This window comes from Astatotilapia calliptera, chromosome 14, assembly GCF_964374335.1.
Source record: "Astatotilapia calliptera chromosome 14, fAstCal68.1, whole genome shotgun sequence".
Taxonomy (NCBI): domain Eukaryota; kingdom Metazoa; phylum Chordata; class Actinopteri; order Cichliformes; family Cichlidae; genus Astatotilapia; species Astatotilapia calliptera.
The window spans coordinates 8,389,373-8,416,342 of NC_137435.1; the positions used below are offsets into that span (position 1 = coordinate 8,389,373).

General features: G+C 37.9%; 1 protein-coding gene across 5 annotated transcripts in view; it reads left to right on the forward strand.

Moving 5' to 3' along the window:
• The first annotated feature begins 1,756 nt into the window (after window positions 1–1,756).
• Window positions 1,757–26,970, forward strand: part of cadm2b (cell adhesion molecule 2b) — a 154,289-nt gene continuing 129,075 nt past the window's right edge. For 2 of the 5 annotated variants that reach the window (XM_026191244.2, XM_026191245.2), the window contains exon 1: window positions 1,759–2,616. In XM_026191244.2, the coding sequence (XP_026047029.2) occupies window positions 2,556–2,616 (61 nt within the window). In that variant the 5' untranslated portion in view covers window positions 1,759–2,555. Of the gene's footprint in view, window positions 2,617–26,970 lie in introns of all 5 variants that reach the window. The other 3 variants (XM_026191247.2, XM_026191248.2, XM_026191246.2) reach the window with 2 other exon arrangements.

Consider the following 26,970-nt stretch of genomic DNA (forward strand, 5'->3'; position numbering starts at 1 on the left):
ATGGAATTGCCTTCTCACCAGCCATTAATAGCAAATGTTCTTACAGGAATAAGAAAAAGGCACAAAAGAACATAAAGCTTTCATTGTAGGCCATTTTTTAAGTTCGAGCCAGAGAGAACAGCTGTTATTTCCCTGAGGTGCATTGATAGGGTAAAAATATGTATGTGTCTGCTGCACTGGATTATGAAATTTGATATCCAAAACTTCAGCATGAATTTTAAATATTTATCAGGATTCTGTTCTGCAGTTATATTTTTTTTTCTAGTGACAAAAGCACTTACATGGTCTCTGCCCTAATCCTGGATTCAGTACTTCATCATTTAGATAAAGCATTCAAGCTTTATGACTTCTGTCATTCATATCCTCACTGAAATTGATTGTGTATACTGCATCTGGATTGGTTGCTTTTCAGTCAGTGAGATCACTGTTATCAGTGGCAGGTTCATGCAAACACTGTAATTCATCTTGGCCTAAACTTTCTTCTCCCTGGTTTTAATATCTCTTGTGGACTTTGCAGTCTTGAACATTAAACAACACAAAAGGGGGAAAAAGTGTGTTGTGTCTTAACAGGTACTTGGAATTCTCAAGTGTATGCTGGTGACCTTGTTAAATCTGACGGTACAAACACAACGGGGCATTTTAAATGGTACAAATCAAAGAATGCTATGCAATATAATGCCCGGGAGATAAATACAAAGGGGAACATGCTCCTCTGCATTACAGATCTGTGTCAGCACCGTGTGCTTTTCTGCTGAACTCACATGGTCAATAAATCCTTGCCGTTGAAAAGGTGCATGAGTAGAATTCTACTCTCAAGGATCTAATGAAATGACGAGGAACTGACCTTCAGGACTCACGGGATTGATTCTTTACCACCATCCTCATGGTAATTGTATAGGTCTGCTTTGAATTATAAGTGAGTTGTACAGAGAATGTATGTCACACAAGAGCACTCAGTCCTTCAAGGTTTACAGTTCAGAAAGGCATCAGTGATTCCCCAGGGATTAGAGATGTGAATGGCTCTAAGTTAAAAGGCTATAGGCATCAGCATACAAAACAAAATGAGAGCACAAAGAACCGCCCCCCCCCCCCCCCCCCTCTCCATTTTAGCTATTCAGAATGAAAACTTACAATAACCACAAAAAGCTGGAAAACACTATTTAACTTCTGGTTTGCAATGAAAATGAGTGATCCAAATGACTGATTAGAGAATGAACGTGGAGCTTCCTGTATTATTTCCAGTGATTCATACTGCAAAAGGAAAAGCAATTGGTTTAAAATTGGGGGCTATGCCACATCTTTCTCAGGTGGTACAGCCAGGTCAGCAATTTGATTTGAAGTGGGAGTGGCGTAGAAGAGCACTGTGCAAAATTGAACCAAATTCGCCCAGCAGCATGTTAAACCATGTGTAAAATCCTCGCCGTCGGCTTAGAAAACGATCCCTGGCTGGAGCTGCCGTTTCCTCACACCTCTGTCTTTAGGGATGGTCACACTCATTTCTCTGCACCTCTCGTAGGGAACCTTTGAAGGAAGAGGGATGTCCGGGTGCCCATTAACCTCCCTCGTGCCTGCGCCCTGACTCCCGACATGCACCCAGACACCAGGTCACAACCTCTGCGAAAGCAAATGCATCTTCACACAACATGGGCACGTGTTTCTGTTGTTACCACACGGTGCTCTTTAAGCTGTAAAACTTTTTTTCAAGTGATAATATGTGTCGCAGTGGCAGTTATTTCGAGTCCTCTGGTATTGACAACAGAGCTTGTTTGGCTGCTCATAAAGCTTTTATGGCTCTAGGGTAGCTGTTTAGAACTGTCTAAAATTGTTAAATTAGCTCTGCTAGCTGTGGGCATATTTTCATGCATTAAATCTCTGGCGTGGTCGTTTTTGCACTTTTTTAGTTCAGTCTACTGACACTAAACAGAGAGCAAGGATCCTCCACTTTAGAGCATTGGAGGCTCGGTGATGTGATGGCCAGGACTGGATCCTTATATTTTTCCCCATATGCATAAACTATAATCATATTCCTGCAGAGGCCTATTGTTCTGCTTTGGTGTTTAGAAAATGATGAGATTAACAAAAAAAAAAACAAAAAACTTGTCACATGACTACCGATGTCCCTTCTAGAAACTGATGTATCAAAGTAACTGCGCTCTACGGCGTAATTGTTTCGACAGTGTACCGGAGATCAGAACTATTTCTAGGTGTTCTCCATTGGTGAAGCGTCTTCATTAGTCAAAAAGCGTGGGCGGGACTCTTGCTCTCTGCAGCGAGTCAAAGAGAAAGGCAATAAAGGGAGGCAGGATCTGCACTTTGCCGACGAGCATCTCTGCCGTCCTGCTTCACTACAGTGATCACTGCCCCCTGATCTGCGAAAAATACACAGGGACTCCTCAGAAAAAGGCAAGAGTTCATCAATGTAACTCCGGTCAGTCAGAAACTGCGCCGTTCACCTGGATAAGTCCACCTTGACGAGAGAAGAGATAAAGACAGAATAAAAAGAGTCAAACGCGAGTGGAGTGTTGACGTAGAATTGCGAAGGAAAAGAGAAGAATATGATTGTCAAGCAGTACTTGATGTTCATCCTTTACAGCCTCTGTGCAAGCGTCTTTAAAGGTGAGCACTGGATGTTGCTGTGTAGACGGGCGTGGTGTGCGGGGAGGTGGTGGGTGCGTGAAGTGTAAAGATCATATGTGATCATGTCACACCTGAGTGCAAGTATTCGGTGAGGGGAGAGTTGATTTTCCCATAAAACGATGTGTTTGCGCAGCAGTTTTAGGCGCAGGACGAGCTGTCGTTGTTCACTGTCAGAGCCGAGTGTGCTGGAATGCCTGGAAGTTGAATTGTGCGGCGCAATGAGAAGCAGAATGCGGCTGCACAAGTTTTTGCATCGGCGACAACTTATATATTGCACTCCCTCCGGGATTAAGTGACAGATAAAACACCGTGCTGCGGATGAGTCGATTATTGTCGCGCATGGTTGCTTGGTTCATCCGTTTAGGCTATGCCCGCTGAAACTGACAGAGCAAGCCCAAAAAAGAGAAAAAAGAAAGAAGAATGTTACAGTAACCGGTGGCGTGTGTCTTTTTCCCTGTGAGTCCGGTGTCATTGAGCGGATCACGATGAAGTCACGCCATCGCGTTTGTTTGGGCATTTTGAATCATTCCACACATGACTTTAAATGACTGAATTCACAAAGGTGATAACAAGTCTTCGATGTGGCAAAGACTACATTTCTGTTAAGCGTTCGTTAAATGTAGCTCTGTTAAATGTAGCGAGAACTGTGCCTTGCGTGTGTGCTTGTGTGTGTGTGTTTTAGGAGGGATTCTTTAGGAGGCACAAGCCATGTAGTTACTCATTTAGAGTTGGGCGGCTGGGGACGCAGGTAAGGTTGCATGCATGACGCTTCTCTGCAGCCAGGGATCGTCGTCGCCTCATGACGAGTCCCCAACTCCCCACAGACTGTCCCGCTCTTGGACATGCTTGCGCAGCCACCGCCCTATAGGCGACCAGTGCGCATAACGCCTACCGGAAGGGGTGGCGGTGGTGGGGGGGGGGGGTGCTGTCAAGGGGCTTCATATGAGAAACTACCATATCTAAGCAGTTATATCCCCGTCTTCCCCAGTTTAATAACGTGTTGTCCCACATGACATTGATGACATTGTCAGTGCTGATTCAGTACACTGTGCTGATAATAACAACGAGAATGACCTATGATCATCCTCATCACATTAACTCGGCCTGTGGTTTAATTTCCATAAGTCTGAGGCTGACTTCCTTTATTGAGCAACTCCATGAATGATGCCACTACCACCACAGACCATCAGATCATTAGAGCACCTTTAAACAATAATATATGTGTCAGGCTTACTTGCACATCACATCATTGAATTAAAAATCAGTTCTCAAATGAATCAGTTTTTCCAGTATCAGATCACGTTACTGTTAAATAGCCTTTTTCTCTCATGACTGTTATGTGTTCAATAAACTACGTAGTTGGATCGCTTTACTGGACAGCCTAATGGTGAAAAATCGTGTAAGTTTGACTTGAAATGTATCTTTAAATTGCAAAAATACTTATTTACTTTGCCCCGATGCACGTTGCCTTGTGCTATTCTTGCTGTCCTTTCCTTCAGCAGGATTTTGTCCAACACTTTTACCTGATCTCACTGAGCTGTGGAAATTGAAATTCCATTATGAGGTGTGTACAGCTGTGATCTAATCATACAGACAGCCACTTCCACTTCCCGCCATGTTGCCTTAAATGTGACCCCACTGAAGAGGAATATGAATTCGAGTTAAATGACCATGCGTGATTTAGCATGCTTTGGAGTCCATTAACTATAAACTGTGTAATGTTACATAACTGCTTATTTAAAGTGTTCTTTTTAAAAAAGCATGCCTTTTTAGCTGACTTTCCATTGTCTCTGCAACCCTTTTCATCAGTTCAAGTCAGTGTAGTTTGAAAATTAATTTGCTGACACACAAAACTTGATTTTTGTTTTAAATGCTGCCTGGTATTGCAACACCAACCACTGGGAAAACGTAGCTTTAATAGTGCATTCAGTCTGAGCATTGACATTGAAAGCATTGCTTTTATAAGCTGTGTTGTAGGAAATGTATTTACCTGTAAATATAACTATCAGTCATGTTTTTAAAGGAGGTGAAAAAGACTCGGCAAACATCCAAATGGAAGAGTTTATCAAATAGTCCTTGCTTACAGAGCCTTACAAGAACACATAAGTGGACTTAAAACTCTGTGTCCCAGATTTACTTTCTGAAGCATATTAAATATTTTTGAAGAAGATTTTCAAAGCTATATTGAAATAAATAAAAAAGGGTTCATTGGTAGAAAAAAGTACTTGGTCTAAAAACCTATGGTATGCTTTGGAAAAGAACGATGTGAATTGTAATTATTGGGATACATGGAAAACTCCTTGTAGTTAGTGTAAGCCTGTGCTGATGCTCAATTTATGAGTATTAAAAAATGTTTGTGTTGCAGGTTAATGGTGGTTTGTTTACACAGTGGACACCAATTGACTAATCATTGAACTCTCTCTTTCCTCCAAAATACATTTGCAGTTTAAGGGTTAGATGCAATTTCACAGATTATTTTTTTCTGAAATGGCACATATATCCCTTTGAAATTTTCCAGCAATTAATCAGGTACACTTCTGTCATAAACAAAGGTATCCACCTTCTACTCTCAGTCTGGATTTTGTAGATTTTTTTTTAACCATGCAGTACTGACAATCACTCTAAAATGTTGTAGTTAGCACATTCATCCAACGTGAAAATTCCTTGGTTTGAGACCAGGCGTATACACAAATCCCTGGATGCCCTTACGTCAGGAAAGGCATCTGGTGTAAAAATCTGCCAAATCAAATGTGCATCCATCTGCTGTGGCGACCCCTTGTGAATAAGGAAGCAGCTTCTTAATATTGAAAACCACTCCCACAGAAAACAATTACATAGATATGGAATCCATTTTTACAACCTATAGTAAGTTTTTAAAGTTGCCTAGCCTCTAGTGGCGATGTGAACAAGTGCATGTAAAATGCGCCGGTGTCTCACCTTTAAAAATGATAGCATGGCTACCTGTTCCAAAAATGGAGCTTTTCTCATGTGGTGAAAGTTATAAAAGGGTTTGTTTTTACCCAAACCAAAATGTTATGTGGCTAACTCTAACCAAAATGTTTCTTTGTGTATACTTAACTTCACAGCAAGAAAGTGAAACTTTGAAAAATGGTCCAAGATTCAAGTCTCATTTTTCAGTCTCCTTGTCAAAAACTTGGCTGTATTTGTATCCCCTGCTGACCAATCTCCCAAATGCTGACTTTTCCCTCTCTTTTAAAGTTTACATTCCTCTATTGTGGAAGCGCTTACTTTTAGATAGTAGAAACAATTTGATTGAATACTTAGTTTGTAGACTCAGTGTACTCTTACCTTTTCAGGAGACAGACATACTTTCGGTGGCTTTCTGGGAAAATATATCTCCCCAAAATGAAATTAAGAATTTTGTTTTCATGAATGAGAACCTGACTTTTAGGAGACAGGACTGAATTAATGGACTCGTTTTTTTTTAGAGGACAGAGGAGACAAAGTAGTTTTGTTATATTCTAATTTCACTACTTGGTAATTTCAGAGAGCCGCAAAAAAAGTATGCTTTTCACAGCCCACTTTGCATCAGATTTGGGGTAATGAATAGGCAGAGAACAGGGCACAGAGAGTTTTCTCATCTTGCCCAAGAGCTCTGACAGTGCCCACTTCAAGGGCTTCTTAAATATTGATGTTATGAGACTTAGGTTAGACTTAGATGCATCCAATGCCCAGGCCTGTGCCCCAAGACGCTAAAACCTAAAGTTCTGTCTTAGTGGAAATGTAAGAAGTCGAGAAACAAATGAAATCAACAGCTAGAAAAGACAGGGTACATTCTGGGCTGCACAGTCACCCAAATTTGTTATTTAAATAGCCAGATTTTAAAAACCAAAATGCATTGAAAAATGATTTCATGCAAAATACACACAGGTGGACAATTACAAGATACATGTGCCAGGATTTTTTAAAATTGGTTTGTACCAGTAGTTTGTGGCAGATATTTACAGAATTTCCTATCTGGTTTTGCTAATTCTTAAATGAAATCCTGATATACTTGTACACAGAAATCTGGCGTGCATAGAAAACTGATGCTACACTCATTCATTGCTTACCCATTTAACAAATTTCACTGAACAGTTTTTGCGATATCATAGCCTGTAACAGACAAATAAACAAATGGGACTGAAAACATAACCTCCTCAGTGTAAGCAATAAGGTGCAGCATTTTCTGTGTGATCACAGCCTAATCGACAGTTAAATTGCAGTGCTCCGCATCACACACTGCAGTGATTCTGTAGACGACTTCAGCCTCAGCAGCTCTGTTCATGCTCTGTAATGCTGAGAGTTATTTCATGCAGACTCATCCTTCTAGGAACAACTACACTATTAGAATTTGCCTAAATTCATTGCTGGGCTTATTTATGGCTGCAGCCCATAAACTGCTGTACTGCCCAAATGTTTCAAATGCTTCTATGGCAGATAGATATAAAGAGTGTATGGCGCACCCTTTATTAGAGGGCCTGCCTTGTTCTCCTGCTTTGGGTGTGACAATGATGATGTTGTTCCCATACTGTATCTGCACTGGTGTTAACCTACGTAGCGATAATGGTGTATCACTGTATATTTCCCAAAGCCAGCAAATAAAGACAGACTCGTCAGAGGCAGGTAAGACGGCAGGCTAATGCTAATTAGCCATGTAGCGTCGCCATGCTTAGCCACTTTGCAGACCTTGGGCTGATTGTGTCATAGATGTACTGTAGGTCTTATGATCTTCACATTTCCTTGTTGGCCACAGCTTCTCTGGTTCGGTCTGACATTCCCTCTTCTCAAGTGTTTCATCACTTTCTTTCATACAGAGCCCAAAAAGCTCCCATACCACCAAGGGAACTTTTCTTTTGTTTGAGCACCGAGTCTTTCATCATTTCTTATCTTGTAAGACATTTGGGCAAGTACACCCCTCCAGGTGACGTTGGTATGTGTTTGACCATTGTGTGTGTGTGTGTCTGTGTGATGGGAGATGAAAATTGGGTTGGGGGCTTAATGAGGGCAAAGCAGAAAATAAATGAAATTTATGCATTTTATCCGCTATCAAAATGACAGTTATCAAAACTACAGATAAAAAGAGACAAGGTGATTGAGGATGAATAATTCCTTCATAATGCACAGGAAAAATCTTTTCCCTGATTAGTGAGGGAATTGAGGCTAGTCATTAAAAATGCAAAAGTGCCTTGTAAAGTCTTTGATAGCTTCTTTACCCATTGGTGAAGAGAAAGTGGAGAGTTAAGAGCTGTGTTAAAGGTTTCTTATTTGTGAGCAATATAGTGAGCTTCTGGAGGTAAAAATCCAATTCACATTCTCCATATGGATTTCCATTATGAGCCATAGCCATGTAACCATCCAAAGTAGGTATGGGTATGCTTTAGGCTGTGCCTACAGTTGGATTGAAAGTGCACTGGAATACTGAAGGCTCATGATAATGCTGATGACTAAAATGTTTGGTTTGAGGCTTAGAGGACAGGCTTCACTGGCCACTGGCTGTTATATGTATCATGGTGGTTCTGTTGATTGTTTATATACATACAGTCTTATTGTTTCATCTGTACAACACTAGACTTGATCACAAAGACTGCCCATTACCTATAGTACCCCCACTCCCACCCCCATAAACATGCCTGAAACAACATTTATTAATTTAGTTTCTCAACTTTAGTAATTTTTTTTTTCCAATTTTGTTTCACTAGATTTTATGAAAATATAATTTATTTGTCTTAATAATTATGCAAAAATTATATAACATTAATCATTTGACAGGCTTCATATGTTTTCATTTGCACCCACCAATATGAAAAATTTCAAACACAAGCAAAATAACAAAAATTCAGTTCATTTACTATTGTTGGTCAGTGCGCAAGACTCCCACCTCTAACAATTTTGCTTGCACTAAGATAAAAATAATGCAAACAGTTCCCAAAGTATAAAGCAAAATTCTAAGCAAATGAATTTCGGAGGATATGATTCAATCAAGCGTCAAAGGCTCTGCTTTTTGCTTTCGTGTATAGCCCTGCAGTTGTCTGGGGAAACGATATTGTGTCCTATTATAGGATGCTGTGAGGAGTGTGGTTATTTCTTCCGTTAGAATGTTTGATTCCAACAGCAGCTTTCACTGCTACAACATAGATATCAATAACTCTCCTGCCTGCTGATTTATCATTTTGAGTGTAATATAGGATGGCAGTCGGTGCACCACTTCTCATTTCTTTTTTTCCCCTTTTTTCTTTTTCTGAGCATGGAGTTTTGTTCCAGCATGCACTGAAGTGTATTTAAAATCTCTTAAAAAAATACATATTCGACCCAGTCAAAAGTAAAGCCCTAAATGTCACACACAGGGAACCTGTGAGCGTATGCATGGGAGCATCTCCTGTGGGTTGGAATAATCAGTCAGCAGGAATAAGCTGGCTGAGCTGAAGGCGAGGTATGGCAGAGGAAGGTGGTTTACATTCACGGATACCCGTTCACCACTACTGAGGGTTAGCTTATCCCTGCAGATTGTCTCCCAGCTGCCAAGTGCTGGCTCTGATGCTGTGCTTTATGCCACTGCAAATGGTAATCCAGTAAAGGGGACAAATGTGCTCCAAAAGAGCCACTGCTGCCCTGCTTGCTTTCTGTTGACAGATATACATCTGTAGGGATAAGCCTCAAGCCAGAGGCAAATGTGCTCAGACAAGTGGGGAAGGGGCTTTAAGATTAGCAGCTCACTGCCTCAACTATATTCTGCGTGCTGTCAGTCTCTCTTTGCCAAGCTCTTTGTCATAGCACTTTTACACACCATGCCCCCTCTGAGTGGGTATAAGCTCAGCAATGAAGCTGATAGACTGAAAGGGCAATTACACTATTAAAGATTATTTTGACCTGTATTTAAACGAAAAAGGTTAAGAGATTTTTCTACTTCCCAAGGAGCCCGTTCCAAGATACTCATGATAAGTCTAATGCCACAGTTGGTCACACTGAAAATAGGTAAAAGCAGTGCTTACATCAGTCGCTGCCTTCCTGAAGAGGTGCCCGTGTTCACACATCTTAAAGGGGTATCCGATATAAAACAGAATTTACATATATTTCTATGATTTCAGACAGATGAGTCAAAACATTTCCCACTTCCCGCTAAAGCTGGGACCTATGGAGCATTTGAAGTGTTATGTCACAAATCTCAGGTTTTATACTGTGAGACTTCACAGTCGGGAGAGGATATTATATCATCATTTGCAGCCACATTGAGTATTGTATATAAAATAACTAGACGTTTACTGTGCAGGTGATGATGCTGACCCTGCAATTCACTGTAGCTATCAAGCACATAATAGAAAAAATGAGATTGTGGTGTAAACAGAACTGAATAAACACTCAAAACAAAAATCAAATGTCTTAATGTTGCAGTGTTTTCACTGTTTCTGGGATTCAGTTGTAATGCATTTACCTTTAAAGGTTTAAACATCCTTAACAAACAGCAGAATTGAGCCTAGTGGACATTTATTTAATATTGTTCTAAGTAGTTCAAGGCTCTCTAACTATTTAATGGTGAGCTACACATTCAATTTTCAGAGAAAAGGGAATGGTCGAAAAATATTCTAAAAAAATAATTCACAGACTTGAATAAAATCTTTGGAAAATATAATAAAATAGTGTTGATTTCTTTGATGAATGAGTTTCTGCTGTGCTGCTGAGAAGGTGGTAGACGTGTGTTCTGCAAGAGGTTTACAGTCCCTACATTTTAGTATTGTGCCTGAAATGAAACCTATACTTCATTTTATGCCAGTTTGCGGTGTTGACCTTTATCAATCTCTCTTGGCCCTCATCTCTGTTGAAGTGGGCTTTGTGCCCGACTATGGATGAGCCTGTGAATCTCATTTACCCTGTGTGATGATCTCCCCTTTCTCCTTTTGCTGCAGTCTCTATGAACAAAGTTAATATTTTTTTTGTTCAGAGATGACCGCCATATGACCAACCAGCTATATAATCCGTTTTTCCTACCTAGAAGCTATGTCAACTTTCATTCTGTTGTCCTTTGACAACATAGTAGACATCCTTTCAAAAGCAGTTGTGGTTCTGATAGTGTTTAATGCTGAGTGTTGACCATAAAATATTGTGCACATAATTATGTGTTTGCTGTGATAAATGTCCCTCTCTGCTTCTGCTGTGAACGTTTGGGAGGCTTCCAAAGAGAATGATTGACTGCCTGAGGTATGGCACTGCAACCAAACACCTGGCAGCCTGACCAGGAGTGACCATGCTTGTTTTGAGTTATGTCAGGGTCGTTTTGGAGTGTGCAAACAATGGCGGACAACAAGCTGTGGAGCCTTTGTTGGGCTCTGTGCGCATTTTATGCAGCTATGACTATTGATATGCAAGTTTAGTGCACACGAGCTTTTCTTTCCAAGTACAAAGTTTTGATCTGAATGAAGTAAGATGAGTTCTCGGTGCGTAGGCAGCTGTTGACAAGCTTTAGAGAATGCACAATGAAGTGGCAAATGTTGGCGTTCATGAAAATATTAGGTCTTTTGTTGTAATGAGTTTAGATATCACTTCATTCATCATCAAAACTGATGATGTTGTGTGGAAAATGTACATCTGTTTTAATAGGTTTTGATACAAATTGTTTTCTACTTGTGTTAATTATTTTTTGATTAACTAAGTAATTGTCTATAGGTAAAAAACATGTATGATTGCTTGATATGCCTAATCAGCACCATATAGAAGGATATTGGTTTACAGTGGTGCATACCTCCTGCATGTTTTTCTTTTTTCCTTTAAAATTGCTGAAACTATTAATTATTAAGTAGCAGCTTTAATTTATTTTGGTTGACAAGGCAGTTAATCTTCTGATCATTTCATCTTGCACTAAGCACCTTGTTTTCAAATAGTGCTTGAAAAATATGTCTTTTCTGGACAAAGTAAAGTTGAGACCGCCCCAAACATATTTGCAGAGAAAAGAATACAGCGAGTTTAAGTGCATTTGGAATAAGTGTGCTCACTTTACCATGAGGATTTAATGCTACTATTTTAATGTATTAACTCAGAAAGCCCATCACCTGCACACCGCCAGTAGAATTTTGCATCGCTGGGTTGCTGAGCTCATAAAGGCCCCTCAGTCGACTGCTCCAGCAGTCAGACTGGACGTCTGAGCTCCAGATAAAGGAGGCTCTGTTGTGCTATCTTTGGAAATTTGATAGGTTGCTGGAATACAACTCGCAAGTAATATACTTTTAAGAAGCAAATCATGGCAAATGCAGTTATTCATTCCAGGGTAGTGTTTTGCATTTTATGGCTTCATGATTTGATATGCTTTGTTCACAGTACAAAATTAAAGACAGTGGAAAAAATAAATAAAGATGAAACGGCAAACGTGCTAAGAACAGACTGTTGACTTGTGAGACAGGCTCGTAATAATTTGTCAGGACAAAAATGAAAACCATTTATATTCTCAGCTTGCTGAATCCCTCTCAGGGTTTCAGGAGCTGTAGACTATCTGAGTTTTTTTCTGAACGTTTTGCTGAATACAGACGGGTGTGGATGGCAGGTCACCTGTCCATCAAAGAGGCTATCATACGGTGCCTGGAAAGATTCATGTCATAAGGAAATTTGGTGTCTTCACTCCTCTTTAGATTTCTACATCTCCGTATTTATGAGAAAACTTGCAGGAAGTTGAAAAGGTGAAAAAGATGCCAATGTAAAGAGTACACAAAGAGGACTTTAATTAGAAACGTCTTCATGTCAGGAAATATTTTATGCCATTTTCCCATGTGTTTTGGATTTTATTCTTTGTCCCCAGTGTGTTTATTAATGCAAAATAAGCAAAGAGCCTGCTTTTGTGCCCGAGAGCATCCGGAAAACAGCACCAATCTAACCTGTTTATTTTCTTATTTTATTAAGCAAACTTGCAAGTACTTATGTGTAGACTAATCCCTGCCGTATACACCGCCTGAAGACAGTTTAACATGCAACATACATTTGCAGTTTTCAAGCTCTGCATGCGTTGGTTACATCGCATTTTCTGTTTGTATTAGGAGAGAACAAACAAAGTTAGCACATTAAAAGGTATAGCATCAAACAATTGATCTAATAAATAAGTATTTTCAGGTCTTGGTACTTAATTAATAAGTATATGATTGTTCTAAATCTGGCTTTTATAAGCCCACTATATATATCTGTTGGTATAGATGATGTCCAGTAATGTTCGCACAAACAATAAATCATATCTTAACATTGATGGTAAACATATCCAATTGATTTAAAAAATAAAACGCATAATTATCATAATTCTCTTAATTCTTTTAAAGCTAAACAACACTTTTCTTTTTTCTTTCTTTTTTGCTTACAAAAACAGTAATGCTAAAAATTCTAGCTGTGCTTCAGTGCAAGAACTGGGAAATTATTTTGTTTTATAAATCTGCATGAGTGAGATGCTATCCAGAAAATCTAACTTTAGAATAAAGACACCAAAAGCACAAAGTTAAGCTCATGCATGTTTATACCCTTTTATTGACTTCCTCTTTAAAAGCTTCCCACAGGTCTCTAAAGCTGAAGTGTAGATACTGAATGCAGGCATATTTGCAAGGGAAGGTGGGGGATAAAAGCACTGAAACTCATGTCCTCATAAAGAGGGATCAGCAGTGTGTACGGGAGCTGCATACCGATGCAAGAGATGCCAGTGCTCAGAGCCAGAGAGCATGCTTTGCTTGGGGGGGGGGCCTTAAAGCTGCTAAGCTTAGAGCAAGAAGGGGAAAGTAAGAGAAGGTGTGGAGCAGGAAGGCGCACTGTAAAAGGCTGAGAGAAGTGTCATTGTATATGTCTGCTATTTCCTTCACCTCCTGTGACTGCCATTATAAAATGCAGGTTAAGCCATTACATAGAGTAGTAGTATAGCATACTGGTGTTTCAAAGATTTACTCTGGTTTTTGGTAGTTTTGTGTGGAAAAGGAAGAAAAAGGAAATGTGTTTCCAAATTTGAGGATCTTAACATTTGAAAGGACACAGATGAATATATTAGAGCCTTCACACCATTGAGAAGAGCAGTTCAAAAATTAACTTAAGAATCAGAAACAGTGTCACCACCTTGTGCCGCCACCACCACGGCGTGAGGGTGACATTCAGAAGGTGTGTTCACACCAAGGAGTTCACTCTGACACGGAAGAATAATCATTCCTTCACCAAGGCAAGAGCTGAAGATGTAAAAGTGCTTTCTGCATTGTCTGTTTGTTGATTTGTTTGTGACAGACATTATGCAAAAACTGCACAGCCAAATTTCACAAAACTTGGTGGAGAGGTGAATCATGGATGGGCAAATGAAGCAGCCATTAACATCTGGTGCAGTCTGACATAAGAGTGTTGGTCTTGTTGGAAGATATGCGCTAGAGTTACCATTCTAGTTGTCTCTTTTTTACTTTAGGTATGTATCTATAAGATTTACACAGATGGCAAAGTGTTTTAACCAGTCACATTTTGTCAAGTATGAGTTTGACTGAAACTGAAAACTCAAGGTGCTAAACTCCTGAGTGTAAAAGCTCAGCAGAGCTGAAGGTAAGCATATCTGTTTGCATTCCATACCCATTTACAACAAAAGGGTCATTCCTTCTTTTTTACTGTAATTACCCAGCATTCACTGCAGCAGTGAATGGCATTTTTTGAATTACAACCACATATACATTTAAAATCATCACGTGGTACAACACATGGTTTCGCATGGGCCTAAACAAAATATAAAAAACATGGCACATATTGCATCTGGTAAGTCACTGAATGTCATGCTTTTCACTTGCAAACTTGCAAAACCATTTGGTTTAACAGAGATAATTCTCACTATATCTATGGGGCACAAACAGTAGCACGAGGGCTTGGCAAACACAGAGATTCAGCCAGTGTTCCACAAATTTATCTATCACTGATCTAGGCTTCTTAAAAAAGGGTGAACAGCCACATTTGTATGGGACCTGGAGTATTTTAGATTTAGTAATATTACACCAACGGAAATGATAAATTCTACTGTGTAACAGCCTATACATAACGCCACACTGATCTTACAATGTGCACTGAAATGAAGAATAAAGGGTGCAATTAGTTTAGTTTAATTAAATAATTTTGTGTGCTTTGCAGTTCATTCAATTCAAGTAATTACATGTTCTCTGTGAGAGCCTGGGTTTGTTAAATATACCTGCTGATATTTATACACAAGTGGGCTTTAAGGACATACGTTGATTCAGTTCTACATAATTTCTCATCAATTACTCATAAGACCTTTAATTTACAACAGCGTATTTGACCTTGTGGTGTGATATCTAAACTTTAACAACTCCCAGTGTGCATAGTTGTAGGGTCATTTTGAACCTCTTTGAACATTGCAAATTGCTTTTTCTCCCAATTACACCTTCAAAGTGATACTAGACTGTTGTCAGACTAGAAAATCTTACTTGTCACTAGAAATATTTTCCACATAATGCTGCAGTTAAAGAAATGCATAAAAATGTGTACCCAGACTTACTCTAATGGTGAGAATTTTAGAAATTTCTACAAAGGCAGCAGTGTGACATGTTAACTGAGGTCACAGCTCCCTCGTGGCTGTGGCTTCAAAAATATCATCCCTGAAGTTTTGGCATGTGTTATGCATGATTTTATTGGGCACATTTTTTTTCTCAATTTATAAATGGATTCCAAAGGTGTCAAAAATACAAGGTAACATCTTCCAGTGTTTGATACCCATCTGTCTACTATAGGCAGGTATGTCCAGGTATTAGAAAAAAATGATAGTGAAGATGTGCTATTTGGGATGGTGCTGAAATAGCAGGATATAAAGCCAGGATGGATCCTACAATAAGCTCATATAATGATCAGTCTGGGTAGACCCTGCTTTTATGGAGTCAGAGATGATTATACATTTAGTATCCTCCAGTTCTGGTAGAGTGTGAGGATATCTGGTGTAGACCGGGTGACCTTAACTACTGGAGCTGTAGCATCTCCCAGATAATGACCACTCTGAACCCCAGGAGCAAGCCTCATCACCTCATAAATACAGAGACCATATGGACTCTCGGTGGAAAGCTGCCGACAGTCACTTTTCAAATCGGACGCATACTTGTAGGAGGCTTTTGTGCTGAAAAAAAAAAAGAGAGATCCAGTTAACATTCGCAGGTTCATGAAAACGGTGTTTTGTGTAGGCTGCAGTTCAGTTACACTGACCAAATGGCAGATGTCTTGAAAAATTGATTGCAATTTTTTTTGAACGGTGGTCTTGACTGGGAGAAAACTATATGGTCAGATATAGAAACTGAGCCAGTGGTTAAAAGAAATTGCTTGTCAGTGTTAAAGTGCCCTGTTTGCTGCGAATTCAGGGTCACTGTGTAAAAGATAGCATAGGATTTCTATTTTACAGCAAGGCAACCTTACCAAAACCATAACCAATCAGAAGTTTGACACGTTAATAAAAAAAGGTTTTCTTTTAAATGTATGGTTGATTTGAAAAAACAAATTGATCTCTGTGAAACTGTTTAGGAGATGATGAAACATTTAAATCTTTACTTTTCTGGAAGGCGAAACAGTGTATGTTCCTTTTTCATAGTTCTAGCCCTGATTGAGCACTCACTTTGGGAGGTAACTGGATATAGAAGTAGTCCCTCTGGACACAATTGCTTTCTATGGTGATGGCATACCAACCAGTTCTGTGATGCTGAGCTCTAAGCATTTTATATAACTCAACGAGGAACTGCCAGACTACAATCTGAAGGTACCCTCCATAGCCATAGCTACAGTGTGCTTGGAGGCACTGTATGAAGAGAATTTTAAGGCATACCTTGCTTTATTTACTTATTTATTACAGATTTTTTAAGCAAATGAATAATAAATAAAAACAAACAAACAAGAATACAATAATATTTCAAATCATCTAGATTTTTGAGAATAGCTCTTGTACAATGCCTTTATGACATAAAAACTAAGGGCAATTTACAAATATTGTTGTATGGGTAATTTTATATGATTCATGACGGTAATTTAACTAGGCGAATAAATCGGAGACAGGGAAATGAGTGTCTTGAATGTGATCCGACTTGGCAAACGCCTGTGTTTATGTCTGTTTGTGTCTGTCGCGTGTGTACATGTGAGCGACCTAGATAACACCAAAACTGTAGGTAACCTTATATTATTGCTCGTAACCTTGTGCTCAACCAAACATAATGAAAACTAGGTGCAACAGTGCCCCAACTAAACTCTGTCTGACATTCATGCCTGATGTCACCAGGCAGTCTGTATCTGGGTATGTTCTGTGGATAATAACATCTCTTCATGGTTTTTTGGCATTTGACTCCGCTTCTCTGGAGTCTTGAGCATGTGAACAAAATGACAAATAGTAAATGAACATGGTCCGCTTCAAAATGGGTTTTGATTGAGATATTCGAATGAGGTACAGCTATGTGTTCAAGGAGAATTCATTTTTTAAGAGTGTGCCCAGTCTGTTCTATGTGCTCTTCACCTTGCATTAACATACTTTTTTCCATAAAGATAAGCTATCTCAGCACAGATAAACTGGGTGCAAATTGGGTTTCTGTGCTCAGCTTACCTCCGTGACTCAGGATAGCTTATGTTGGTGTTTCTCCGTCATTGCCATCAGCATCCATCCATGTTCGCATTCAACAAAAAAAAAAAGCACTTTTACAGAAGCCTTTCCACAACACATTAAACCTTTTTTTGAGGTTGGGTGAAGTGGAGTCTTTTGTTGGAGTGACTACATTCTTCTCAGTCTGTTTGTGTCTGTTTGCTTGTGTAATATGAGAGATGGAGGAAAAAAAACACATAAAACCAAAATTGATATTAAGGATAAGCAGAGCAACTGACTATTTGCAAATGTTTTCAGGTATTTTAGCTTTGAAGAGATACAATGTTGCTTTTCCCTTTATTTGATAAATTAATAAAAATTAATATGCTGACAATTATCACACTGAAAGTCAATGTGATTATTGTGTCTCTATCTTTAATGTAACAAAATAAGAAAAAGAAAATGGAAGCCAAATCATTTTATCACAAGGCTGTTATAAAAAAAAAACTGTGTGCGCGGTGCAGATGTAACAGATGATTCTTGTAATTGTGTTTGACTTTAAACCATTCTCAGTGCTCAACTTTTCTGCTTTCTGTCAAAAAAAAGAACCAACAACAACAAGAAGATATTGTTCTCAAACACTGCACTGGGCTGATCCTGAATTACTTACATTTTTGCCAATGGCAGCAGAGAAGCAGCAATAGGAAATATTTCAAGATATTCTTAGCTCTACAAAGGCTTTGTCAAATTTATCCCAGATTGACAGGCTCCAGTGGGGATTTTCACATTCACAACACTGAAACTGTCACTTCTTCACTATAAGACCAGAGTTAACATGGTGTAAAGTTGATACATATTTGATCAGTTTCCTGTGCCTTGCTGAGGGGTCATGGAAGTTTTACATCAAAACTTACTATATACACCAATAATGATCAAACTTTTCTTTCTTTTCTTTTCTTTTTAACAAGACCTGTCACTCATGTTAAGAATTTAATTTTGCATATTTTTTCTTGATGCTAGGTTGTTGTTATTGTTAAGACAGGTATTAATTGCTTGAGCTACACTCAAGCTAATAATAGCAACAATAATGAAATGAACACTAATAACTAAGTAAAGTAAATAAGAAATGAAAAATAAAAAGGGGATTATGATCAAGTAAATGACATGTTTTTTATACTTTGTGCATATTAGAACCATGATCGATAGATGCATATTATTCAAAAGTTAGTCATAATCATAATATATTCATGACATCATTATATTCGCTTTGCATATTTTTCTCTCTTCTGTTTATATCACTTAAGTCATTATAGGCACCTGCTAAATGACATGTTAGTAGGCAGTCTTAGGTGATGTAGTGCATAAATTCGAGCTGAGTGGTAGCCAAACATTTATTATTCCGCACTACAAATTACAAATAGAGTCCACCGGGTTTTCAGAGTATCTAAACTGCTTTTCTATATTTCAAGCTATTGCTTTCATCAATGCATTACAGTAAAGATGATAATGGGAAATATTTCCCAGAGCAGAGTGCCTACACACAACATCATGGTATTGACCTGATCCTCCTGCAAACAGACCAGTGTGAGCTTTGATTTCCCTGGCAATTACGTGACATTTAATGAGGGAACGTGTCCGGTTTTTTTTGTTCATGAAAAATAGCAAATTTTGACCTCTGGTGTCACGTAGCAGGAGGTACATTATGTAGCATCCATATTTTTTGGCCATTGAAATATATTAATAGCTCTCAAATTCTGTGCTTTAAGAGGAAAATAGGTTGATGCATTATTACTGTGAATTAACTGAAACCATGGAAACACCACTTGCAGTATACTGTCACCAAGTCAAAGAGCACAGCTCTTAGTCTTCTCCAATAATTGGTTTAATATTTCAGCATTACAACACATCTCTCCAAAGAACAGAGAACATTGTCAAGCTTGTTACTCCTCGAACCAACATATTCATACTTATTCAGTCTCTATTATTTCTAATTGAGACTTTTAGAATATTTAAATACTTAAATAGGTACTTTTCTTTACTCTATGATGTTTTTATTTTAAATTTGAGTAATAGTAAAATTTATTTGTAATATTCAGGTGCTAAATATATTAACCATGGATTTACTTCAAAAGAAAAACAGCATTTACATAAGCTCTAATGGGTGAAATGTATTTAGATAGATGATTATTCCAAAAGCACACAGACCTTCAGCAAATCCCTAGTTTATTCCCTTACACAGACGGACTCGCACACATGCACGATAGCATTAACATAAATGAAAGTCATGGTTTAGGACACTTTGATAGGTTGTTTAATCGTAGCATAAACCTTGAAAAACAGAAAACTATGGGTACCTGATGTTGCCATCAATGACACAATGCCATAAACAAGGCTTTTCCTAATATTACAATTTTTTTTCTGTTGTTGCTTATTTTCAAACTGACAAAAACTGTCTAAAGTAACTGTAATCCATCTAAATCAAGCATAAATTTATACACCGTTGAGTTAAGTGTAGCAGCAGTGGGTCTGTTAGGCACTGGCTTGTACATAGGGAGCCAGTCCCACATGGAATTAATATCACAGGTCTAGATGGGAGCAGTCAACCTTTTCATTATTATCCTAAGAATTCTTTTTATACCTAATACTCAGAACTTTAAGGTCCTGTCTGTGAAAAATGTAGTGGTCTTATGAGAACATTTGAAGAGGAAATGTAATGCATTTCATGCACAGAGAACAAATTATTCACAATTACCCATTGCTTTCAATTCTAACATTTTATATATTGTATATACTGACCACTATAATGTTATCAGACCATTCAGTGGTTTTTATTTTCAGTCCCATAGATAGGACTACTGGGATTCATCCCCTACTAGCAGGTTTGAAAGGCAGTTATTGATTGCAGGCAATGATAAAGGGAAACCACACAGACTATGTTTTTTCCAGACTAGTATTTTGGTGCCTCAGAGTGTAAATGTTTTAAGCTACCGTTCATTTCTTTATATTATGCTAGAAAAATTGGAATTAGGTATGACAATTTAAAGCATGCAAAACTGATAGAAATAATATATATATAAGTATAGCATATAAGGCAAAATCAGTTTTGTATAAGTCAGTAATCATGAAACTCAGTGACCATCTTTATTTTGCAACATAGTTTGAACTCTCTCTCCAAGCTTTCTTGTAATTTCTTTAGTGTTCAGAAAGAGTTCTATAATAATAATAATAATAATAATAATAATAATAATAATAATAATAATAATAATAATAATAATAATAATAATACATTTCATTTTTAGGCGCCTTTAAGACCCTCAAGGTCACCTTACAATAACACAAGAACAGTAGCAGCAATAAAATATAATAAACACGGCAAAATAAAATTTAGACATAGGGTAAAAAAACAAAACAAAACACAAGCATAAAAGTATAAAAGCTGAGCATGGTAAAAATGGACTAAGACAGTTCTCCAGGTTTCGTGAAGGACATTGCAAAGCTCTTCTTTGAATGTTGGCTGCCTTTAGCTCCACTCTCTGCCAAGATGTTTCCACAGTGCTTCAAGAATGCTGAGATACAGGCTGAAAAATGTTGAGGCCAGTCCATGTCTGATAGTGTTTTATTGCGTGTGATTTTTTCTATTCAGGCTTTTAATGTATTGGCGATGTGTATGTTCTCTGACTATGATTTAACCAAAAATAACAACATTTTCCTTGACAGCCACCCTTCAATTGAGAATGTTTTAATGAAGCTTGGGCAAACAGTAGATGGATCAAGTGAACAGTCAGGTGTATCTGTCAGATCTTGTTACAGAGATATTTTTCCTGTTTCTTAACGACATGACCTTCAGATACTGTTCAGTTATTATTATTGCTCAAACTCTTATAGCCTCTGGTTCTCCCACCTTATCATAAAAGCCTAAACATTCACATGCTTTTCTCTCACACGGCGCCTAAGCTACGACCTTGGCTCCCCGTTTATCTGCTCCTGCTGAGTTGGGGCAGAAAACTCCAGCATGTTCTGTTCTCTTCTAATCAGACAAATAAGGCGATGACTTTCTGCAAACAGTATTTCTTATAACATCATAAAACAATATCATTCATCCACAATAAATCAGCAGTCTAATGTAATGCAAATCAGTTTAACGAATGCAATAGTTATCAGCTTCTTCTAATTCAGGAGAATAATGCAAACTAAAACTACATAATAATTCACAATCTTTAGTTAGAGGTATAACGTGGCATAAAATAATATTATAATCTAACAGTAGACAGCCTTTTACAGCTGCCACCTTTTGTCTGCTACTTGTTCAGTTTCCTCAAATTTTGTTAAGTACAGGTGCATCACCATGCACCACCTACACCAACATTTTGGCAAATAGCTCTTTAGAATAAAGATAGTATTTTTATGCCTGTCAAACTGTTACCTTTGGCATTTTTCATAGATTCAACTGAAGAGAAGGCAACGATTTATTTGTGTTTGTGATAGATTAACAGTAACACAATTTAAAATTGTTTAATTTTAGACACGGCATGGATTCATCCCTTGAGTTAGGTTTTTTATACTTAAAGGATTCATAGGTTATCAAAAAGAAAAAGATAATTGTGTGAAAAGTCTGGACTGAAAATATGGGAGGGGGAAGCAGATGTCCAAAGAAAAAACTTTAAAGGACCTTCAGATAGCTCGGAGAACTATCATTTAAGACCACTTAGAAAATTACAAGAAAGTCTGGCTCCTTGGAAGTTGGGTACAAAGAAATGAAGGGTGGCTAACAGAACAAAGACGTGACGTTGAACGTAAACAAAGAGTAAAAGCAAAATTAAAGATTGAATCAAAATGAAAGCTAAATACAGCTGTAAGAACTTAAACTACAGTTATTGTATTAAACTGGAAACATACTCATCATTACTTTCATTCAAATGGCTAAATGTCATGAGAAGAGGAGGCCACTTCCTGGCAATATGCATTGGACTGATAACAAATGGCCATTTGATGAGGTTATAAGATTTAAAAAATGTTATAACTTTTTTTTTAATGTAACCAAAAACAATTCAGTCAGTTCACCTTGACGTGATAGCTGGGAACTAAACTGCCATATGTTTCTTAATATTTCTGCTTAATCACATTTAAAATGCCGCATTTTATTATAGTAACATAAAAAAAACCCTTCCCGACTGTTATTCTACATGACTGTTTGCGATGAGAGAAATGCACCACATTTGTTCAAGCAGTTTTTTTTTTTTATGTTAGGCTATTTATTCCCTAAACATTTTTTATCACTTCCTTTGTTATATTATTCTTTAATTTAAACTTATTTCCCCTGCCTGTACCAAATACCACCCCCGTCATAGCTGCAGAATATGCTGCTTTCATCTCTGATTATGTATACATACTGAAGCGCCATATAAAGGTTTGCTGCAGTCTTTTGTTAAAGAAATTATTCTCCAATTTTATTTTTTATGTGTTTTTTGCATTACAGCTACCAAATGCTCTCCTTTTACCTACTTTGCTCTTTTTTTTCAACAGCACCAAGACCTTAGGGAAGTGTAGTCATACATTGTGGGGAGCTCAAATTCTCCTTCACGTTATGTTATCAAATCAAACATGTATCCTAAAGGATACTTGCAAGAAGGATTTATTTCCATATTCTCTTGGCAGGTGATCACATTACACTTTTCCTTCCATCTCTCCTATATCACAAACTTCAAAGCTAAACTGATTTGCGTTTGCCCTGCACTTTAAAAAAAAACACATTTAGAGTAATGCACTCTCCAGTGAATTGTACATCTGTTTCATTCATTCTGTCCCTGTGAATGATATTTTCTCACTTAAACTTGCTGGAGAATTTATTCCCAAATCACAGCTGAGGCACATAGACAGAGAAATTGTGTAAACTTTATCTCATAGTTTTACAAAGTAAAATGATTTACTCTGAACACAAAACCCGTAGAAGAGCTGTAAACTAAAATTTACAATAACTTCCTGATCTTGACTCCCTTTGTTACCTTTGCACCTGCCTCCTGCGTGAAGCTTTAGGGAAATTTGTATCATCTGTTTATTTAGGGAGTTGTCTCTCAGTTAAGCAAGAAATATGCAGCAACGAAATGAGTCTTAAAGTTTTTGGCAAATCAATCCCAGTATTGGACATAAAAGGTGAATCCAGAGTTCTTTCATTATTCCTAAAACCAGCATGTTTGCGTGCTTTAAGTGCTGTCTGAAAAGCTTCATGCTAGCAGCCTTATAGGTCTATTTGTGTTCACCACTTATGTAAGTGGCTTGCATTCATATGAGATTATAGTGGGATGCTTGTTGCTCAGGATTTTCACTCAAGCTCAGTAAAGACGTACGTCAGGCTTAGATGTGGGAATTAAAAAAAAAGCTGAGTGCCATTAATAAAAATAGTTTTTCAAAGGAGCTACTCCAGTATATGTTTATCCCATACAGATCAAGTATCATGCTTTCTTAAGTCTATTGGTGAAGGGTGATTCATGGGTCATCCTGTTTAATCTAAACATTACTGCATGTCATTTCATAGTTGTTATATGTGGCAAGATAATCAAAGCGATTTAGAAAACTGATCTAAGCCACAAAGACATATGGACTCCATTGTCACAAATAATTATCACTTGTAAATTACAGAAATTGTGATTCCTTGAGAATTTGCATAGTTAGAGACAAGTGGCAGGAAGAACAAAGTGTCCTCAAGTATTAAAATGTTGGTGTCTGGTATACAGTAAGCCTAGGGGCTTAACATGAATGCATGCTAGAAATACCAGTATAACTGCCGTACATGGGTAGAATGCAGGTGAATAGGTTTTTGGACTCGTATTTATTAAAACAAAGAAACAAAACAAGGAACAGACTTGTTTAATTGTCTGAGAGCAAGCAAGGAATAAATATAAAAACATAAATCAAATGTAGCTTTAGTTTACCTGCAGTTGATATAAAATTCACATGTAACCAAATGACAAAACAAAATTCAAAATACAGATTTAACTTTTGAGGTCCAATGCTCTTCAAGTTGAAATATATGTAATGATAGTAATACACGAAAAGATGTACACAGACACAGTCAGCCTTATGAGTGCGATTTAATCTCGCTGATATAATAGCATGTTGAGGGCTGGAGAAAAGCTCCCAGCAATACTCATGTTTGTGTGCTCATTATTGCCACAGCTCTGAGCTTTAAGAGGGTGCTTATGCTTATCAAAGAGTGAATTATCAAGCATGACATAAACAGGCATAATTAGACCATCAATCAAGTAAATTAGTTATGGATTATCTCTCTGTAATTGACCCTTTTGTATTCCAGGTTCAAAGTGAAACTTAGCTGAAGATTTCAAAAGTGGGCCGGGTGTCTGTGATTTATGTTTTCCTTCCTGCCTCTTATTGTGTAGGGTAGTCTTTTGTATATGTTCATCAAACTGAAGCAGTCATAGTCTCACTGTCTTATGCAGTAATGTTGAGTATTGGTGATGATGAATCCCATGAAAACATGTCAAATGGCTAGCAGAATTGTGCAAAAAAAACAAAGTGGCTTTTCAAATGGGGCAGGAGTCAGTTCTGGGTGATGAATCATAAGCTGATACTCTAAGGTAAAGCTTGGCTGGGCGCAGTCTGTGTCAATATGGTGCTCTCTGGATCCTGGAATGTAAATGCGTTCTGGCCAGGCTTCTATGAGATCCCTAAATGAACTTGACGTACTGTATCAGAGGAGATAACAACAAAAGAGCTGCCAGTGTGCAGAGGTGATTTGCATTGAGTCACTGCTGGGCCTTCTGCTATACCTGAGTGAGCTCTCAGACAGGTTTCCAGACACTCTTTGCTAAAGCAAGCAGCAAACCACCGATTGTGACGTCTTGAGATGTTTACTGCAGAACTGAGCTAGAGGAGTTAGGACAGCCGTGTGTTTCATCCTTTGTATAGCCCCACAAGTGTGTGACTGTTGCTCTAAAAGTCACTTGACCAGAAAGTAGTGAGGGAAGAGTTGATTTAGCATTTCCAGGTCTGTGCGTCATTCATTCACGTTTCACTGTGTGTGTGTAGTGTTGCTGTCGGGATTGCTGCCCAACATTTACGCTGATTTATTCAGTCGTTCTGTATACTTACAGAGTATATATAAAATATGGACATAGCCACTGGTTTTAGCACTGGATATATGAAGCAATAGGTGGCTCTGACTGAGAAAGGGGGCATGCTTTACACTCATACTGAAGGAAAAATATCCCATACAAACACATGTTTGTATGGGATATTGTATTTGTTTTAAATGTTATATACCTATGTGGTATGTGACTTTTGTTGCTATGATGCCAGGTCTCTCTTGGAAATGAGATTTTTAATCTCAATGAGATTTTGTACCTGGATAAATAAAGGATTAATAAAAAGACTGTAGTTCAAGGCTAAAATCACCAGAGAAGTACTGAGATAGACTAGAAACACAGCTGAGTCTTATAGAGTGAGACACAGGAAAACATGTCTGCAAACAGAGCACTCTTTCCACATTAGTGTCTTCTGTATAGAAAGGTGTCACATTAGGAAAAAAAGTATCTTTCCAGTGCCCAACTTCTAAAAAACAAATAAACTAAAAAAACAGTTGAATTTCTCTCTCTAGGGGAAAGTTGGAACTTTTCCCATTCCCTTCAAAACAGCTTTATTCAGAGCCAGCATCTAGCAGCCATCTGAGCTCTGCATCTTAAGGCACGTCCACATTAATTTCAACAATAGTCAGGAATGGCTGTTGGCACTGTGTACTCACAGGATATCTGTGGACCTCCAATGTTTAGAAGTTGATCTAGGAGAATATTTGTTACTAAATGCATTTTGTCATTTAAAAAAAGGGAAAAGATTCTTAATTTAGATCATTATTTAATTTATTTTTCCATTTTTCCAAGCAGGGCCTGCTGTCTTTGTTTCTGCATGAAGGCAGGTGTAGATCTGAAGATTAAAAGAATAGCTCACACTAACACAAACTATAGGACAGCAGATTCTCACTTCAATGAAAAGTGAATCTAGATTGTGTTTTGTATTTTTATGTTGCTAGAAAAAGAATAAAAGAAAATGTGAACCTTATCAAAATGTATCTGTACACAGTAGCAGCAGGAGTCAAATACAATGTTGTGCAAGGCTGCTCTCTCGATGGCTTCAGTTGTTTTTTAGACAATAGGCTTCACAGTGTTAAAATGTCAGCGCTGTAATTAATTTCGTTATTCTGCTTGTGAGTTTTTTTTTTCCTAATGCAGCCGCAAGGTAAGCTGTTCTTTTGTCACATCAGACTTTTCAGGCATAAAACCACATTCCAAAACCTAATGTCAAGATGATAAAACTACACATCTGTCTTTAATGATGCCTCAATTTCGTATGCAAAGAGCGCTTCTTCTGCTTCTGCTTTAAAATACCCATGTTCTGTTAATACAGCTGCATGCATGTAATCAGTTACCTATACCCAACGTCACAAAATGACAAGACACTTCAAGAACCAGAACACATTTTTCAGACTTTCAGACCTATTTTCCATTTTTACAATTGCATTTATTGTAGCAGGAGGTAATTATGTCTATGGTGTTGGATAACTACTGTCCTGTGTTCCAGCTATCAGTGGTGATAGTGACGGTGTGTGTGGTTGTGGAGAAGCCTGCAGAGATCTGTCACTCCACTACTCTGAAAAGCTTATTACAGAGAGGACTCTATCTGCTTCACAGTTGAGCTGAGATTCTTTCTTTAGGTCCAACTTATACTGCTTCTAACATTATTACGTTTGTATTGTTAATATGTGTCTTTATGCTCTAGTGAATTTAAAT